We start from the raw sequence: 17,813 nt of genomic DNA on the forward strand, positions 1-17,813 counted from the left end.
AACTACGTTTCCCAGGCTCGTTCTCGCTTGGTCCTGTTTGGCGCATGCGCAGGCTTCACACCCGGGTACTTTGAAAGCGCCGTCTTCTTCCGCTGTGCTCCCATTGGCCCGGCCTCTACAGCCACCTCTTCTATTGATTCATGTGCTCATCCCCCAGGCCTCTTACTGGTTGATAGAACTTCCGGGACGACCCCCCCCTTTTTTTTTTTTTTTTTTTTTTTTTAAGAGTCAACTGATTAGTTGATGATGCGGAGAGGCGGGCCTCGGAAACCGTCTCAGGGTTGGGGGGCGGGGGGGAAAAGATGGCGGAGCTGATGCTCCTCAGCGAGATTGCGGACCCGACCCGTTTTTTCACCGACAACTTGCTGAGCCCGGAGGACTGGGGTCTGCGGAGTGAGGCCTCGGGGAGGGGAGAGGGCTGTGGCATACTGTGCCCCTGAGGCACGTGGGAAGGAAGCGGAGCCCAAAGAGGAAGGCTGGGCAAATACGGAACCCACCATCCGAAGGAGGGCGGAGCAGGGAGGCTCGCTGTGTATTCGGGGGATGCGGGAGTTGGGGAAGACCTCCGCTCCGCGGAAATGTCGAGTTGTTCCGGGGTCGGGGAGGGAGGGGCTGAAGTTCTTTGGCTGGATCACTTTTCAAGTGGGCGGGCGGTGGGTCTGGCCGAGCCAAGCCAATGAGGGATGGGGCGAGGGTTCTGTGTGGAACTGTAGGCCGGGCCACCGGACCACCTCCCTGACACTCCGCACCTCTTGTAGATAGCACCTTGTACACTGGTCTGGATGAAGTGGCCGAGGAACAGACGCAGCTCTTCCGTTGCCCGGAGCAGGATGTCCCGGTATTGCTCCCCCAGCCTTGTCTCTAACTCTTGGTGGGCGAGAGTGGTCTCAGAACCAGGAGTCCTTCCCAGGCCAGAGCTCATCTGGAGCCGTCCCTTCCTTACACTCCTGCCGTCTAATATACTCCCTTATTCAGTTTGGCAGCAGCTCCCTGGACGTGGGAATGGATGTCAGCCCCCCGGAACCCCCCTGGGACTCCGTGCCTATCTTCGCAGGTAAGAAATCCTTTCTGATTCCCTAATCCTTCCAGAAACTCTCATCTTCCCACTGTTTTCCAGAAACTGCCTAATTTCCTGTATCCTTACGCCTCCTCTACATGAGTGCCTGTGCACTCCTCTCTCTTTTAATTTCTCACGTGTTCCTTCCCCCTTGGCCCAGTGAGGGGTCCCCACATCCATGGACACTTCTGGGGCTCTTCTCAGGCTCTGCTTATTGGTTACTTTCTAACCCCGTTTCCTCCAGATCTTCAGGTGAAGTCTGAGCCATCTTCCCCCTGCTCTTCCTCCTCCTTCACCTCTGAATCATCGCGTCTTTCTACGGAGCCCTCCAGCCAGGTGAGAGACCCATCTCCCTCCTGCTCTCTGTGGCACGGCCTCTGCTCCATCCCTTTCACCCATAGGTGCTAAGGAAATGATTTGTGTGCTATGAGTCATGGGGGTGAAGTCTTCCCTGCCTCTGCCTTTTCTTTAATATCCTCCTTTTCCACATCTCCACTGTGGTTGTCTAGAAGTACAGATGGAGTCTTTTTAATGTACAGAGATATGTGGCAGCCATGGTGGAGCTGGGAAGAAGAGAGTTGTTAACTGCTGAGAATTCTGGAACTGTTCTTGCCCAAGTTGTCCACTCTAAGGCAATATTTGAAATCATGAGACTTCATTGACCTTCCCAGGAATAAAGCAGAAGGACAGAACAGGGGCCAGAGACAGCTCAGGGAGATGCTCAGCACCATTCAAACCAGAATGTTAATAACAGGTGGTTTGTAAGCTCTTAAACTTTGTTCTTGCTCTCACTCTCAACACCTCGCTTATTTTCTTTCTTCCCTCCTGCTTCACCCCTACTCTCACCTAGGGTCCTGGTGTAGGGGAGGTGCTCGTTGTGAAGACAGAGTCCTTGGCACCTCCACTCTGCCTCCTAGGAGATGACCCAACGTCCCCATTTGAAACCATCCAGATCAATGTGGGCCCCACCTCTGATGATCCCTCAGGTAATAACAGCCTGCACCAGCCCCAGGCTTTAGCAAGATTGAGTGTGGAGGTGTGTGTGGGAGGGGGTGTAGATTGTTGTTGGGAGGGACGTGTAGGGAGCAGGACAGGGAAGAAAGGGTGGGGAGGGGAAATGGCAGATAACCAGGAGAGAGGCCAGGAGGGTGGGGAGAATTTTAAGAAACCACAGCAAGGGCAGCACTAAAGATATGAGAATGACTTTTCTTCTTTCTTTTTCCTAGTATCCTGTTGCTTTGCATTTTTTAAAAACTGTGGACAGTTTAGGGCATATTTATTTATGTTACTTCCCCTCCAATGTTTTATTATAAAATTTTTCAAGCATACAGAAAAATTGAATACTAGATTCTACAATTAACATGATTTGGGCTATTTTTTTTGTTATTCAGTTTATTTGCCTTTTTTTTTTTTGAGGAAGATTAGCCCTGAGCTGACATCCACTGCCAATCCTCGTCCTTTTCCTGAGGGAGAGGGAGATCAGCCCTGAGCTAACATCTGTGCCCATTTTTCTCTACTTTAATATGTGGGACGCCTGCCATAGCATGGCTTGATAAGTGTGGATAAGTCCACACTCAGGATCTGAACCAGCGAACCCCAGGCCACCAAAGCAGAGTGCACGAACTTAACCACTGTGCCACTGGGCTGGCACCTATTTACTCTTATATGTTTATTCAGTAAACATTTATTGAGTACCTAATCCATGCCAGATACTAGACAGGGTGCTGGGGACGCAGAGATGAAGAAGACATGACTACCACACTGACTTGAGAATCTTGTAGTGTGGTGGGGGAAAAAGACAAGTACCAGTCAATACAGGTGTGGTAATTCAAGGATAGAGATCACGCAAGTGCCATGAAAGCCCCTAAGAGGGGGCATCTCACCCAGTTGGGGCTGGATCGGGGATGTGCTCCTAGAGGAAGGGTTTCTTGAGCTAAGTTTTGAGAGGCACATAGAAATTAGCCAGAAGAAGAATGTGAGAACTGGAGTATGTGTGTGTAAGAAACCTGCATCTCTTCAGAGTGGAGTTGGGGAGGGAGTGGGGAATGGCAGAGTTGCAGAGGCTGCAGAGCCAGGTGGGAACCCTGTTAAGGGACTCTTAGCTTTTATCCTGTGGGCAGTCGGGAACCTTTGAAGAATCAAGTAGGAGAGCAATATGATTAGCAAGATGACTCTGGTGGCAGAAGAGAGAATGGGTTGCAGAGAGGCAGGAAGAGGAGGATCAAGGAAGAGGCTCATGCAATTAATCAAGTAAGATATTTGGATGCCACGAAGAAGGCAGAAAGAATGAAGTAGAATGGATGAGTTGCAGTGACCTCCTGGGCATGGGAGAGAGGTGGGAGTCAAAGAGGATGTCTGGGTTTCTGGCCAGGGCAACCATCCAGTGGGCAGTGGTACCTTTCACTGGATAGTGACCGCAACAGCAGGAGGCCTCTGCTTAGGGAGGATGGTGAAGTCAGTGTTGGACGTGTTGATTGTTGATTTCAAAGTGCCTTCACGGTTTCCTGGCACTGCCTGTCTCATTGAACTCCAATCAGAAGCTGGAGGGCAAGGGAGGCTGATGATGCAGTCCATTCATGTTTTCCTCCTTGGCCTCAGAGCCGGACAAGGAAGGATGGAGAGTGGATTTGGAGGGATAAACAGATCATATCCAGCACATTGTTAAAAGTTACAAAGAGAACAAATAAAATAAGGATTGAAAAGCCTTTAACAGAAAAAAGATTGTTAATGACTTTGCAGAGGAGGGTGTTACTGGAGTCAGGTTGTCTCCTATTATTTAGGTACTTTTTGAGAGCCTGTACTTTACCCATTGCTTTGATGGACATGAAGCATAAGACATAGCTCTTGCTTTTGGAGAGTCTCATGAGGGTTATAACACGCAGTTAATAGCTCAAATAGTGGTCACCCCTGAGGAGGGGATCTGGGTGGCTGGTGGACAAGGAAGGGAAGGAGATTCAGTTTTCACTGAATTCTCCTTTGTTCCTTTGGGATTTTGTGTCATATATGTGTATTACCTATTCAAAAACATAAATTGATTTGAAATTTTAAAATAGCAATATTGGCGATTGTATAATTAAGTACCAAAACGGGTAGTATGGATGCAGGGGAGCAATCAAGGGTAGAGATGCAGGCTTGGCGGTTGTCAGCATGGAGATGCATGATAGCATTGGGCCAGGATGTGGTGAACATCCAGCCAGATAGGAGTTTGGGCCCATATGAATGCTGGAGACTCCCCCTTCTTGGGCCTCCTCTAAGTGAATGGATAAGGTCTGTGAGAAAGAAAGAGAGAATACAGAAGGACAAGGATATCCTTGAGGAAAACTGAGCAGTGGTGAAAAAAATGAAGGAGCCACTGAAGGAGAAAGGACGTACTGGGTAAACAGGTAGGAGGAGAGCCAGCAGAGTGGCAGCCCCATGGCTCCTCCTTCTGGATTGCCTGCCTAGGGTCAGAATAGTTTTATCTTCAGGTACAAGGAAAAATGACCATGTCTCACATTTCCCCATCTTAACCCTCTTCTCCTTCAGTGTTGATCTGATCTCCAGCTCTTTGTCTCATCCCACCACCCCACAGATGTCCAGACCAAGATAGAGCCTGTCTCTCCGTCTTCTTCCATCAACTCTGAGGCTTCCCTGCTCTCAGCAGAGTCCCCCAACCAGGTGAGCATAAGCTTCCCATCCTCCCTGCAGCCACTCCAGGGAGTTCCTGCTGACTCTCAGAGGTAGGAGAGCTTTCTCTTCCTTCTCCTCCACACTCTTCCTAACTCACATATCTTCTGGAACGCCTATAGGCTTTCATAGGAGAGGAGGTACTGGAAGTGAAGACAGAGTCTCTGTCCCCTCAAGGGTATCTCCTGCGGGATGTCCCAGGCCCCCCACTTGGAGCTGTCCAGATCAGCATGGGCCCGTCCCCCGATGGCTCCTCAGGTAACAGGGCCTCCCGACACCTGGGGTCCCTGGCAAGAGGCCAGTAGTCCTGACATTCCTTCCTTCCTTCAGGCAAAGCCCTGCCCACGCGGAAGCCACCACTGCAGCCCAAACCCGTGGTGATAACCACTGTCCCAATGCCACCCAGAGCTGTGCCTGCCAGCACCACTGTCCTTTTGCAGCCCCTTGTCCAGCCACCCCCAGGTACTAAAGAAGGATAGAAGGAGATGGACTGGATTGACCTTCTCAGGGAGCTCACAGCCACTGAGGCTCCCAACCCTTGGGTGATCTGGTGTGGGTATGGACACAAGGACCCCACCTGACTTCCAGCTCTCTGACCTCCTCTTCTGCTCACTTGCCCCAGTGTCCCCAGTTGTCCTCATCCAAGGTGCTATTCGAGTCCAGCCTGAGGGCCCAGCACCCCCTGCACCAAGGCCTGAGAGGAAGAGCATTGTTCCAGCTCCTATGCCTGGGAACTCCTGTCCACCTGAAGTGGATGTAAGTATTGGAGAGGGGAAGAGTGGGGCTAGTAATGGGCAGGGAAGAGGAGAATCTGTCTTGGGAAAGAACTGTGGAATGAAGAGGGAGCAAAAAATGAGGAAGCAGACACATAAGATGATCCTGAAGGTCAGAGTGGACCCCTGTTTATATATGAATGTAAACTCCATGTAGTTTTATGATCTTTAGGATTGCTGTCATTGAGATAATTGGAGAAATGGGGGTGGTCTCAGTAAATCAAAGGCAGGGGAGTCATACTGTGTTACAGTTTTGGTAGTAGTTGGAAGAGGGAGGCTGCTTCCTAGAGGAAAACTGCTCTTTAATTATAGCAAGGTTAAACTTTGGGCCCAAAAACGAGAATTGAGAAGAAGGAAGACCACCCACCAAGGAAAGGAACCAAGATGGAGAAATGGTTCCTCCTACAGTCTCACTTCTCTCAGCTCTGAGGAACAGGGACAGGGAGTGGTTGAGAGAAGGGCCCTTTCCCTGAAATGTTTTAGTAGAGAGGAACAACCCTTCTCTGGCTGTGTAGGTAGAGGTCACGAAGGCAGGAGAATGGCCCATGTTAGCTTTGGATAATCAGTCCTTGGAGTTGGGGGACATGGTTTCCCTCTCCTTCCCATCTTTCTTTCTCTTTTTGACCCTCTGGGTGCCTAGGCAAAGCTGCTGAAGCGGCAGCAGCGAATGATCAAGAACCGGGAATCAGCCTGCCAGTCCAGGAGGAAGAAGAAAGAGTATCTGCAGGGGCTGGAGGCTCGACTGCAGGCTGTTCTGGCCGACAACCAACAGCTCCGCCGGGAGAATGCTGCCCTCCGGCGGCGGCTGGAGGGCCTGCTGGCTGAGGTAAGCCTGGTCTGTCCTTGGGAGACCAGCAGGAATGTAGGCTCCTTGGGATGACTCACCCTCTCTCTTGTCTCTTCCTCTGTATCGTAGAACAGCGAGCTCAAGTTAGGGTCTGGAAACAGGAAGGTGGTCTGCATCATGGTCTTCCTTCTCTTCATTGCCTTCAACTTCGGGCCTGTCAGGTGAGACCCTCCTTGCCTTCCTGGAAGCTTCTGGGTGGAGCCTACCCTCAGAATCCTCCTGATTGCCAGCTTTGGCACAGTCCCTTTCATTCCCCTTACACACAGAGAGCTCTGGTGTCTTTAGTACCGATGGAGTATCCAGCTAGTCCCTTCTTGTTCCATCCTTTCTCTCCTAACTGGTATGTCCTGGGGTAGATGGTGGTGAGAATACTGATAAGATAGTAACTGATTATTGAGTGCTTACTGAGTTCTAGGCTCTAGGTTAAGCACTCTCCTTTTCTCATGGTTCCTGGCCCTATGAGGTAGGCACTGTTCTCATTCCCATGTTACAGATGAAGAGTCAGGCTTGTAGAACAGATTGGAACCCGGGCAGGCCGTCTGCAGAGCCCTTGCTCTTAGCTAGCCCCTAGACAAAGCTGGAATTCTTCCTCATGCTCCGTCCTTCCTTATCCGCAGCATCAGTGAGCCTCCTTCGGCTCCCGTGTCTCCTCAGATGAACGGAGAGGAGCCTCGACCTCGGAGACACTTGCTGGAGTTCTCAGCACAAGAGCCGGTTCATGGAGTTGAGGCCCTCCAGGGCTCCACTCAGAGCCATGAGGAGCCCCAGCCCAGCCCCGCAAGCAGGCCAAGCTTCAGGTAAGGAGAGGGCCTCTCTCTTTTGGGCGTGCTGAGTGCGTCTTCTTCCCCAAAGTTACCTTTTCTTTTTGAGGGGAGCCAGATTGTTCTCTCGCCATCATTGCCGTCTCTGTTGATGGCGGCGTGCTGGGCAGCCTTGGATCATGGCCTCTCCCTGCCTCACCCAGGAACCTGACAGCCTTCCCTGGGGGTGCCAAGGAGCTGCTGCTGAGAGACCTGGACCAGCTCTTCCTCTCCTCTGATTGCCGGCACTTCAACCGAACCGAGTCCCTGAGGTGTGAGGGATTCACGGCTGAGGCATCTTCCCTGTCATTCTGAGGCCCTCCACGGCCGGCCTGGCTGTCCTTGTGTGCTGAAGCACCAACTCTCCTTGCCCTCTCTTCTCCCTCCTGTGTGCGGGCAAGGAAAGTGGGGGCCTTGGCCTGGCACGGAGGTGTCACCGCTCCTCTGCTTCCCCAGGCTTGCTGACGAGCTGAGCGGCTGGGTCCAGCGCCACCAGAGAGGCCGGCGGAAGATCCCCCAGAGGGCCCAGGAGAAACAGGTAGGAGAGGGTGGGGCTAGTTCAAGGCAGGCCACTTGAAGACAAGGGCTAAATGTCCTGGGGACTTTTAGTGAGCATCTTGTGGAGGTTTGAGGGGTTGTTTGGGAAGTGGAAGGGTGGGTGTGAGGTGGCATCAGCTTCCAGGGGCTGTCTGTCTCTTTCCCTTTTCCCTTCACCCTCTTCAAATCCTTAGATACTTCTCCTTCCAGAAGTCTCAGCTACGGAAGAAGTCGCCTCCAGTTAAGGCAGTCCCCACCCAACCCCCCGGGCCCCCAGAAAGGTGAGTCTGGGGGGCTGCTTACTTATTAGGTGAGTTTCTACTCTAGAGAGCTGTACCCCTGGAGCTGTCCTGTGCTTGTCATCAGTGCCACCAATGGCATTATGCGTCCCTCATCCCCTGGGGTCTCCTGTCTCTTTTTCTTTCATCCTCTCCCTGCTTCCCTAGTGGGAAGTGGGCTGGGCTTAGTTCCTTCCAATCCCGTTTCCCCACCTGTCTAGGGATTCTGTGGGCCAGCTGCAGCTGTATCGCCACCCAGACCGTTCACAGCCAGAGTTCCTGGATGCAATTGACCGACGGGAAGACACATTTTATGTTGTCTCCTTCCGAAGGGTGAGTTCTTCCTCCCTGCCCTGTCCCCGTCACCCTGGGTTCCCCAGCAGTCTGTCTTGAAATTGAGGCTGTAGAGTAGGACCAGAGAGCCTGCCAGCATCTTTTTCTCCATCCTCCTGGACTGGCCCCTCTGTTTCCCAGGACCACTTGCTGCTCCCAGCCATCAGCCACAACAAGACCTCTCGGCCCAAGATGTCCCTGGTGATGCCTGCCATGGCGCCCAACGGTAATTCTTTCCCTGCCGGGCATGGGGAAGAATCCAGAAATTGAGCAAGGGGGAAGTTCTGATAGGGAGACCCAGCAGGAGGAGCTGAGGAGGGAACCAGGGAGAGGAGTGGGGCATTCCTGAGAGATGCTAGATGCATGGGTGAGAAGAAGCAGGAAATGGGTGGAGAGAAGAACTAAATGCAGGAGACTGATGAGAGGAAGATGAGGGTGCGGGTCCTCCTTCGGTGAAGGTGTTTGGGTAGGTGCTGGGCAGAGGGCGGTGGGCTGGGAACTTGCCAGACTCTCACCTCCTTTTTTTCTCTTGATGTCCTCTCCTCTGTGACCTCACACTCATCAATGTCATGTTCTTTTCCTACCCCTGTCCTTCTCCCTGCACCAACTCCATCCCGACCTCTTGATTAACCCCCACTGTGGATCCACCTCCTCACCATTGCCCTTTCCTCCCTCTTCACCTCCACTTCTCCAACCCCTCCTCTCTGTTTGCCCCCCTCTTCCTTAACTCTCCTTTTCTCACAGAGACCCTGTCAGGCCGGGGGGCCCCAGGGGACTATGAGGAGATGATGCAGATCGAGTGTGAGGTCATGGACACCAGGGTGATTCACATCAAGACCTCCACAGTGCCCCCCTCGCTCCGAAAACAGCCGTCCTCGACCCCAGGCAATGCCACAGGTGGCCCCTTGCCAGCTTCTGCAGCTGGCCAGGCCCACCAGGCCACCCATCGGCCCCTCTACCTCAATCATCCCTGACCTCTGTGACTCACACTGACTTAGAACTAGGCGGGCAGAGGGGAAGGGTGACCAAGTGGGACTGTTTCTAATTTCCCTGATCCCCGGGCTTGGGGCACTTGGTAAAGAAAGACATGGTGTGGGGGTTAAGCACTTATTTGGAGGTGATGGATTCACCCCTCTTCTCACCTCTTTTTGGAATACAGGGCTCCTCTCAGAACCCCCAGTCCCTACTTCTTTCTCTGAGGGTGTTGAGTGAGGTTAAGTCTTGGGGCGGGTGGGCTCCTACACCCCCTTTGTTCTTTTGTTTCTCTGTTTGGGGGGTGGAGGTGGGAATTTAGTCCCCAGGCGGGACAAGGGACGTTTTTACACTTTGGAGCTAGTTGCTGGGAGTAAAAGAGGGGTGGTGGAGGGACATCAGGTTTATGTATATGCATATCTTCTTTTTTATTATTAAATAAACAACTTGGAGGGAGTTGAAGGAATGGTGACTGCCTTCCTGGCTCATGATGGGGAATTTGGGGGAAGTGGCTTCTATAGGGCCAGTATATCAGAGAACCAAGCACTGAAGACATAGCTGGCTCTGGGGTGGGTTGGGTGTGGGATCACAGACCTCATGTCATCCCCTTTAACCCGCCCCTGCAACACTAGGCTATGTCTGTGTCTAGCAGGGGGATAGGGGAGGGGTGTCCCATGGCGTGACAGCCCGGAGAATACAGATCCCTGGAATGTGTCTGAGTAAACAGGAAGGACAGGGGGCCCCACACCCTTTAGGGTGAGCAGCCTCCCTGGATCCCCTGCATTCTAGCAGGTTCTCCCTCCCTCCCCTCACTTTCCAGGAGGAGCAGCTTGAACAAACAACAGAGCTGGAGCCAGAGGGCTGTGAGCCCAGAAAGGAGGGGCCGCAGTGGAGAAAGGGGCGGTGTTTGGAAGGAAGGGCTGTGTTGAGGAGCATCTTTTTAGCCCTAAACTGGAGGCCTGAGACTTGAGAGTCCAGTTGAAAGAAGAGGAACAGAGGGGTCCAGCAGAAAAGGCTGTGCTTCCTAATTAGGAGGAAGGGGGAGCAGGACAAAGGGTGTAGGGCCAAGTGCCATCAACCTGGGGGGATCTCCGTCAGCAGCTCCTGTCCAGCAGTGCCTCAGGCCCAGCCCTGCAGGAGTGTCCTGGGTCAGCTAGAGGGTGTGGGCTGGGCCTGGGCTCGATGCCCAGATGACTGGACAGGGGCCTCCTGGGCCACAAGCCCAGGCCTGAAGGAGGGGGAAGAACCTCACGTGTCCAGCCAGGCTACCCCCTCCCCATTACTGTGTTTGGGGTGAAAACAGACCGAGTAACTATGGCAACCTGGAACTAGGGCTCCCAGGAACTAGGCCTCTCCTCCCTCCAGAGGGCAGACCTGGCTTCTCTGCCAGCACTTCCTGTCTCAAGATCCCTCCAGCCTTATCCAGCCTTTTCCAGGCAGTGAATGCAAGAACAAGGATTGTGGAGGCAGATTACCTGAATTGGATTCCCTGCTCTGCCTTTTATTAGTGGATGTCCTTGGTATGTAATTTAAACACTCAGAGCCTTAGTTTGCTCATCTGTAAAATGGAATACTCCTACCTACTTCTCAGGGTTGATGTGAGGATGAAAGATGATGTTCACAATGCCTGGTCCATAGTAGACACACCTTTCTCTCATCCCTTGCTCCTTTCTCCATTTACATTGTCCTTTTCTCCTCTTCTATTTTGCTTGTATCCTTTGTGGCTCCATCACGGTTTTATTGTCCCATTGCTCTTTCTCTTTCCTGACCCCAGCTCAAGAAGGTGCTTGAAGTACTGACACCTCAGACTGGGGGCTCTGGAGTGAGCCATGCAGCACCTCTGGCTGAGTGACGAGGGACAGCTGGTGCTTTGGTGTGAACTGAGAGCCAGACTTTTGGCTGAGGGAGTCGGGTGGTGGGAAGGATTAGGAGAGGCATGCTAGTGGGTGTGCCATGGGGGTGGGGCAGGTGAGGGAGTGGAGACAGGTCAGTCTCTGGGCTGCTGCACTACAGGCCGTGTAGATCTCAGCCACATCCCCATCCAAGGCCACCTCAGCATGCCAGCCACTATCACTTCTGCACCTCCGGTTGGCCCTTCCTGTCCCAGGCCCTCTTTGTCTTTCTGCTCTGCTGCTTTTCTTGCTCAGGATCCCGTCTTTTGTTCCTCTTTTTCTCTCTAACCCTGTGTCCCTCCCTCTTCTCTCTTCTCTAGGTTGCTTTTCTGCCTTCTTGGCCACAGTCATCACCTATTTTGTCCCTTTTCTCTTTATTCATCTCTGTTTCTCACTTCTTTTACACTTTTCCCTTCTTCCCCCCTCCACTTCACTGTCTTTTTTTAGGCTTCTTCTCTCTTCCTGCTGCTGACCCTGTGCTCACCTCCTCTCTTTCCAGGCCACCCCTCTCTCTTCCGCTTTGCACTCCTTTGTCCACATTCTCTGTCCCTTTCCATGACTTCCTCTCTTCTCCCCCGCTTCAGCCCTCTCCTCCTCTTTCCTCCCCCTTCTCCCTTCACGTCCTCTTCCCAGCCATGGGGGCCAGGACTGGGGAGCCTAATGTTTGCCTCATCGTTCTGCTATGGCTTCTGGATACAGCACATCTGGATTCCGGGGCCCAGATGTGTGGTTGCCACAGCGACCTTAGTCCCTCTGGTAAATACGGGCGCCCACCCACCCCAGAACAGAGAACAAAACAATTGTGTGACTTTCTTTTGTCACGAGATAGAAATGTCCTCCCTCCTCCCTTCTCCCCACACCCATGTCTCCAGGCAAAGGAAGTTTGAAGGGTCCAAACCCTTCCTTCTGTGGCTCTCTTGCCCCCTTTTCAGCCCTAGCTTCTTAGTTCTCTCCCATCCTTCATCTCAGGCTCAGTCTTTTCTCTCCATGTTCTTCTTCCTCAACACCTCCCACCCCCAATTCTCAATAATGGAATGTTGACCCCCTGTCTTATACTTGGCAGTTTCTTCCAACTGAATCTACGTAATAACTGGATGCAGAAAGAAGTTTCAAAAATGCAGATCATCTACCTTTCCTTCTCAAACAAGTCCTTCCAGAAGCCCCTTCACTGGTTTCTGCCCTAAGTCTTCAATGTTTCCAGGGCTTTTCTTGGGGGAGGGGGAGAATACAGGCTTTGGAATGAGAAAACCTGGACTGAGGCCCACCTTCACCACCACTAGCAAAGTCCCTTGGACAAGTCACTTAACGTCTATGAGCCTCCGTTTCCTCAGCCACAAAGTGGGATTAATAAAATGCCTGCAGTGTAGGGAAGTGCTTTGTAAACGGAAGCCCAGTACAACTGTTTTCTATCTTCCCCTCTCTGGGACTGCCTCCTTGGACCGCAGCCCCTGGCCTCTCCTCGTTCCTTCTCTTTATCCTTCAGCTCCTTGCCCTTAATTGCCCTCACCCTTGTCTTCCTTCCTTCCCTTCTCTTTGTCTCTCCCTTTCCTTCCTTGCTATATCTTTTATCCCTTATCCTGCCGAGGTCAGAACAGGAGGAGCTTGGAGGTTCATTCAAGGACAGAGGCCCAGAGCTGAAGACACCTGGACTGAGGATTCAGAGAACAGCCAGAGCATGTGGATAGTTCTCAACAACACCCTGACCTTTCTACTCATCACCCGGGACACCTTGGTGAAGGTGACCCTGGCTCTGACCATTCCCTGCCTTCATGCCTGGGGCTCCCTACCAGACACTCTTTCCCCATCCTTTCCCAGTCTTTTGACAATTCAGTATTGACAAGCATTTATTAGGCACCTGCTCTATGCAAGGCCTGGTGCTTTTCTGATGAGATGCAAACATAATAAGACATGAGTTCCAAGAGCCTAAAATACAGGGGGTGAATCAAATTTTAGACAATGATTATCTCAGAACCTAGAATTCTGTCTGTCAAGCTTCCAGTAGCTTCTTTAAATGCCTTGTAAGTGTGTAAGTGTCTGGAATCCCACACTCTTCTCTGAGACTCCAGCATCCCATCTGTCTCCCAGCAGTGGACTTCCAAAAGACCCCAGGGCCATCCTGCCAGCTCTTGCTTCTCTCCAGGGTCTCCTGGCCACTGTGGGCCAAGTGTACTTATGATGCCCATACTTCCTTAAATAATAAAACCAAGATATAAGGCATAGGACCAAAAAAAAAAAAAAATGGATTTGACCATGGGACAGAATTGCTGTAATCTGAGAGTATCAGAGAAAATCCATCTGCTGTGCAGTTTACTCTCCACGTGTAATGCTGTTTCAGACCCTCCTTCACTTTTTCGTCTACTTTCCCCCAACCCCCACCCAGAGATCTGGTGGAAGCTGTTACCTATTCCAGGCTCTGGGGGCTTCCAGCCAAGGCAGAGGAAGGAAGCTGAGCCCAGCTCCATCCAAGATTCTGACTTCATCCTCCCCATCAAAGCCAGGAAAAAAACAGCCACACACACACCCAGACGCACGGACACACACGGGGACACCCACGCGAGAGCCCATGGCAAGCCTTTGCCCTCAGCCACAGGGAAATAACTGGGCATCTGCTATAGCCACATGCTGTGCCAGCCTGCCCTCACCCAGGAACACCTCACACCTGAGACCAAGGGGATCTGACCTGTGGTACCAACAAATCTGTGCCCCAACCCAAATGGCAGACTCAGGCACATACATATCCGGCACATACGTGTCCTGCACATACCTGTCCAGGGCTCCTGCATGTCCTTTTCACCCATCACCTGTGACTTGGACATGCTACTCCTCAGTGGTGAGGTTTCTAGCGGGGTAGCAAGAACTCTATCCTCAGTGTGAAACCTGGAGTGGAGTCTCCCTCAGCCTGGATACTTCACTGTGGCAAAAGTCTCCTTTTCAGCCCCTCATCAGGGTAGCAAGCACATGGGTAAATGAGGCCAGAGAAAGAGCCAGCAGCCTTACGTGGGTGTGTCTGCCACCCTGCCCTCTGGTGTCAGTCTTCCTATCTCTGCCCGAGATCAAAGTGCCCTTTTCCTCCAGCCCCCAACTCTCCCTTCTGCTCCTGCTCCCCTGCAGCACCTAGACATTAGCCTCCTTCCATTTTCCACGACTTCACCCCACCTTTCGTGTCCCCACCCCCATGTCTGCCTCCTGCCTCTAGCTCTTTCTCCATCCCTAAAACCTCCCTCATAACTTTCAGGCTTCCCTTCCTTGTCTCCCCTGAACCCCAACTTCCTTCCCAAGTCTTGTATGTCCTGTTATTCAGCAGAGCCCTTGCCCAGCCACTGCCCAAGCTTCATCTACCATTTCTCTAGGAATTTGCTGAGGTGGGAGAATGAAAAAGGGGCAGTGATCCTGAGCTGAGAACAGGAGGTGGACTGAGCAGAATAGATTGGGAGAGGCAGTGCAGGGACAGGGCGAGCAGAGACAATAGGAGAGGAAGAGACAGGGTGCAGGTGGGAGCAGTGGGACCGCACAGGAGCAGGGGTGGGGACAAGGAGTCCCAGTGAAGGCCCCACGCTGGAGTGGGGTTTAGGTTTGAGAGGAAGGTTTCCTCCCGCCCCCCACCTCTGCTTCCTGCCCTGCACTGCCAGGAGAGAACTGGTGGGGGGAAGGAGTGGGTGCTGAGCAACGAACGGATGGGGCGAGATCCAAGCTGGAGCCTTGTGGCAGCTAGGAAGAGGTGGGAGGGGAGGTGCAGGGGAGGGAGGAGGGTCATGGGGCAGGGTGTTGGTAGAGAGGAGGAGCAACAGGTGGTAAAATGGTGGGGAAAGGAAGGCTGGCACGAGGGAGCGGGTGTCAAGTTGGGCAACTAGGGCAGAGAGGAAGAGTTAAGATGGGATGGGGAAGGACGCAGGAGGTAGGACCAGGGCTGTAGCGGCGGGATGAGGGCATTGTGGGAATCCCAGACAGGGAGGGGGTTGGGGTGACAGCGGGGAGGAGGGGAGGGGTGGCAGTGATGAAGTTGGAGGGCCTGGCAGGGGCGGGAGGGGTGGGAGGACCTGCCCTATCTCCGCTCCCCTCCCTGACCTCACACTGGTCCTCCCCCTTCTCCTCCCCCTGCTCACTGCAGCCTCCCTCCTTCTCACTGTCGCTGCTGAGATCGACGGTCGGTCGGGTCGTGGCTCAGTGAGCCCCTGCTGCAGGGAACAAGCAGGGGGACATCCAGGGAGCCCAGGGCTGCTACGGGGAGCCCACCCTGCCCTGCCCTGAGAACCTCCCCTCCCAAAGTCGGGGACAGAGCAGGTGCAGAGGCACTGAAGCCGCTTCTTCCCCAGGTAAGGAACAGAGCTCTTGGGAGACAGAAGGAAGAGCCAGGAGAAGTTGGGGCTTCTATCCTATCCCTACACCCCAGGCACAAGTTGGCAGGAGACCTTTCAGGAGAGCCTTCTGGAGAAGGGACCCTCTGTTGGGGCAGAGGAAATAGGACCGTGCGCTGGGGACCAGACCCTCTGTGGAGGGTGTGACTGGGAGGACAGGTCAGTGTGTTTGTAGGGGGTGGATGCCGGAGTTTGGACAGGATTGGGTGGCGGCATCAGGGTGGAGGTGGTTATCAGTGTGGCGCTGGGGGAAACCAGGGGCTAGGCTGAGCTAGTGTCCAGCTGAACCTTGGGAGGAAAGTGCCAGTGGAACCCCAAGTGCTCTGGCTAGAGCAGCTGAGCCAGAGCTCTAGAAAGGTGCCAGTGGGAGCTCCTTTGGGCATCCAGATGGGGACTCCCCAGGTGACAGCACGTGGGTTGCAGGGTCTGGGAAGGAGGTCTGGGTGGTATTGAGCCTTTAGGAAATGCTGAAATGGAGTGGAGTCAGGACTCCCAGGTCTGGGAAGGGCACAGAGCCTACAGAGAGGATCCTAAAACTTGTTCTTGGCGGAGAGCTCTGCACCCATGACTCACGGTTCAGCGGGCTGGGATGATTGAGAGATGCCTCCAGGGGACAGGGGCTCCGTCTTCGCTCCATCCCCCTTCCAGGCTCCCCCTGCTTCTGTCCGTCTGAACCTCCCCCCTCTACACGTGACCTGCCCCGGGTGGGGCAGGCGGGCCCCTTATCTCGCCTGGAAAGAATTTAATAGCTTGGAAACAACTGGAAATGGAACTGAGAGGAACTAGTGGGAAGCAATTAGGAAACACCGCAGCTGCCGGTTGTCCGCTTCCAGTCCCTACCCGCTTCCCAATCCCCAGCCCCCTTCCCTCTCTCGCTGGCCCTGCCTCCAAATCCTGGGGAACCCAGCACCTCAATTCCTCAAACTTCCTTTCCCTTGAGTCCTGGTCACTCGATGCAGAACCAGAACCTGCTTGCCTGTCTCTCTCTGCCCCCCTCCCCCAACTCTTTCCCACTAGGGGTCGGGAAATCCTTTCTCATATTTTTTGCATTCCTCTGGCCCATTAGCTCTTCAGAATAAGGAGCATCTGGATTCCCCAACTCCTCCCTCACTGGCACCTGCTTGCCACCTGGTTCCAACCCAATATCTGGAACTCTCCTCCATCTCCCTCCTTCCTTTCACACTCCTGGAATCCTTCTACCTTCACCCCTCATGTGGCCTGAGGGGCAGAGGGAAGCATGAGGGTGGGGCCAAAATCCCGAATCTCTGGAAGATCCTTTGTGGAAGCCAGCCCCTCTCCCCACCTCTTGGGATCTACAGTCCCTGATGAGCAAAGTGTCAAAGTTGGCCACAACATAAATACCCAACAAGCTAAGTCACAGCTTGGGAAGATGCCCCCCACCCTTGCCAGCCCTCCAGCTGTGGGAAGGATGCCAAGAGGATGTGGGTCCCATCCCCCTCTTCCCCCTGCAGAAAGGCGCCCCAGACACAGTAGTCTGAGGAGAGGGAGGAGGAGGAAACACAGAGACACTCAAGTTCTTTGCTTTCCGAGTGCTGAGAGGAACTCTTCCAAGGGTTAGAGGTGGAGAGCTGGGGGGTGGTAACAGGGCAGGAGAGGGGAATTGGGAAGGAGACTTCGGGGATATGGCCTGTGTGGGTGAGCCAGGAGAGGGGTGCACAAAGGAGTGTGGAAGGGCTGGCCAGGTTCAGTTCAGGCCCAGGTTTAAGGAGAGGGTACCACAGGTACCCAGCTCTCCAGACCAGAGAGGCAGGAGAGTGCCCCCCTGCCTTTCCTCTCTAACCCTGTGTCTCCGTGCTCCCCAGTCCTTTCCTCAATGGATTTCACAAACCAACACAGCTGGGTAACCAGCACCTCCATCAAGAAACGGGATATTCTTAGCAGCCCAGAATTCCCCCACCATGCCCCTCCTGGTCACTGCTCCCCGAAGAGTACCACACTTCTGACTTGTAACACTACAGATTAACATTTTCTCTCCTCCAACTTTGTATGAATAGACTTTTACAGCATGTTCTCTTGTGTCTGTCTTCTTTTGCTCAACCCCACATTAGTGAACTCCATCCATGTTATTGCATATAGTTGTAGTTTGTTCTCATTGCTTTATTTTATTCCACTGTGGGATAAACCACACTTTAATCCATTCCACTGAGGTGAGATAGCTGGGTAGTTCCCAGTGAGGGGCTACTGTAAGCAGTCCTGCTGTGGTGGGCATATTCCTAGGAGAGGAACTATTGGGTCAGAGGGTTTGCATATAGCTCTAGTAGATTTAGTTAATTCTGCCAAAT

The 17,813-nt window shown here is 53.1% G+C and overlaps 2 protein-coding genes across 8 annotated transcripts in view; both read left to right on the plus strand.

Moving 5' to 3' along the window:
* The first annotated feature begins 102 nt into the window (after positions 1 to 102).
* Positions 103 to 9,725, plus strand: ATF6B (activating transcription factor 6 beta). 4 transcript variants are annotated; one of them, XM_014840977.3, is made up of 18 exons: positions 103 to 393; positions 759 to 838; positions 976 to 1,054; positions 1,302 to 1,393; positions 1,908 to 2,043; positions 4,629 to 4,714; positions 4,846 to 4,981; positions 5,054 to 5,185; positions 5,346 to 5,479; positions 6,137 to 6,322; positions 6,413 to 6,504; positions 6,961 to 7,140; positions 7,308 to 7,415; positions 7,600 to 7,681; positions 7,891 to 7,961; positions 8,180 to 8,291; positions 8,433 to 8,517; positions 9,036 to 9,725. In XM_014840977.3, exons 1-18 carry the CDS (start codon positions 303 to 305, stop codon positions 9,263 to 9,265), a joined length of 2,112 nt encoding a protein of 703 aa, XP_014696463.1. In that variant the 5' UTR covers positions 103 to 302; the 3' UTR covers positions 9,266 to 9,725. The 4 variants fall into 4 exon arrangements, with proteins under 4 accessions (XP_014696463.1, XP_070371301.1, XP_014696464.1 ...); XM_070515200.1 differs by having other exon boundaries at positions 227 to 384; positions 7,894 to 7,961; XM_014840978.3 differs by having other exon boundaries at positions 228 to 384.
* A 5,602-nt stretch (positions 9,726 to 15,327) lies between these two features.
* TNXB (tenascin XB) overlaps positions 15,328 to 17,813 on the plus strand; it is a 55,419-nt gene continuing 52,933 nt past the window's right edge. For all 4 annotated transcript variants that reach the window (XM_044776300.2, XM_044776302.2, XM_044776303.2 and 1 more), the window contains exon 1: positions 15,328 to 15,468. The gene's annotated coding sequence lies outside the window, so the exon portion shown is untranslated. The remainder of the gene's footprint in view (positions 15,469 to 17,813) is intronic.

The sequence above is a fragment of the Equus asinus genome, chromosome 8 (genome assembly GCF_041296235.1).
Source record: "Equus asinus isolate D_3611 breed Donkey chromosome 8, EquAss-T2T_v2, whole genome shotgun sequence".
NCBI classification, from domain to species: domain Eukaryota; kingdom Metazoa; phylum Chordata; class Mammalia; order Perissodactyla; family Equidae; genus Equus; species Equus asinus.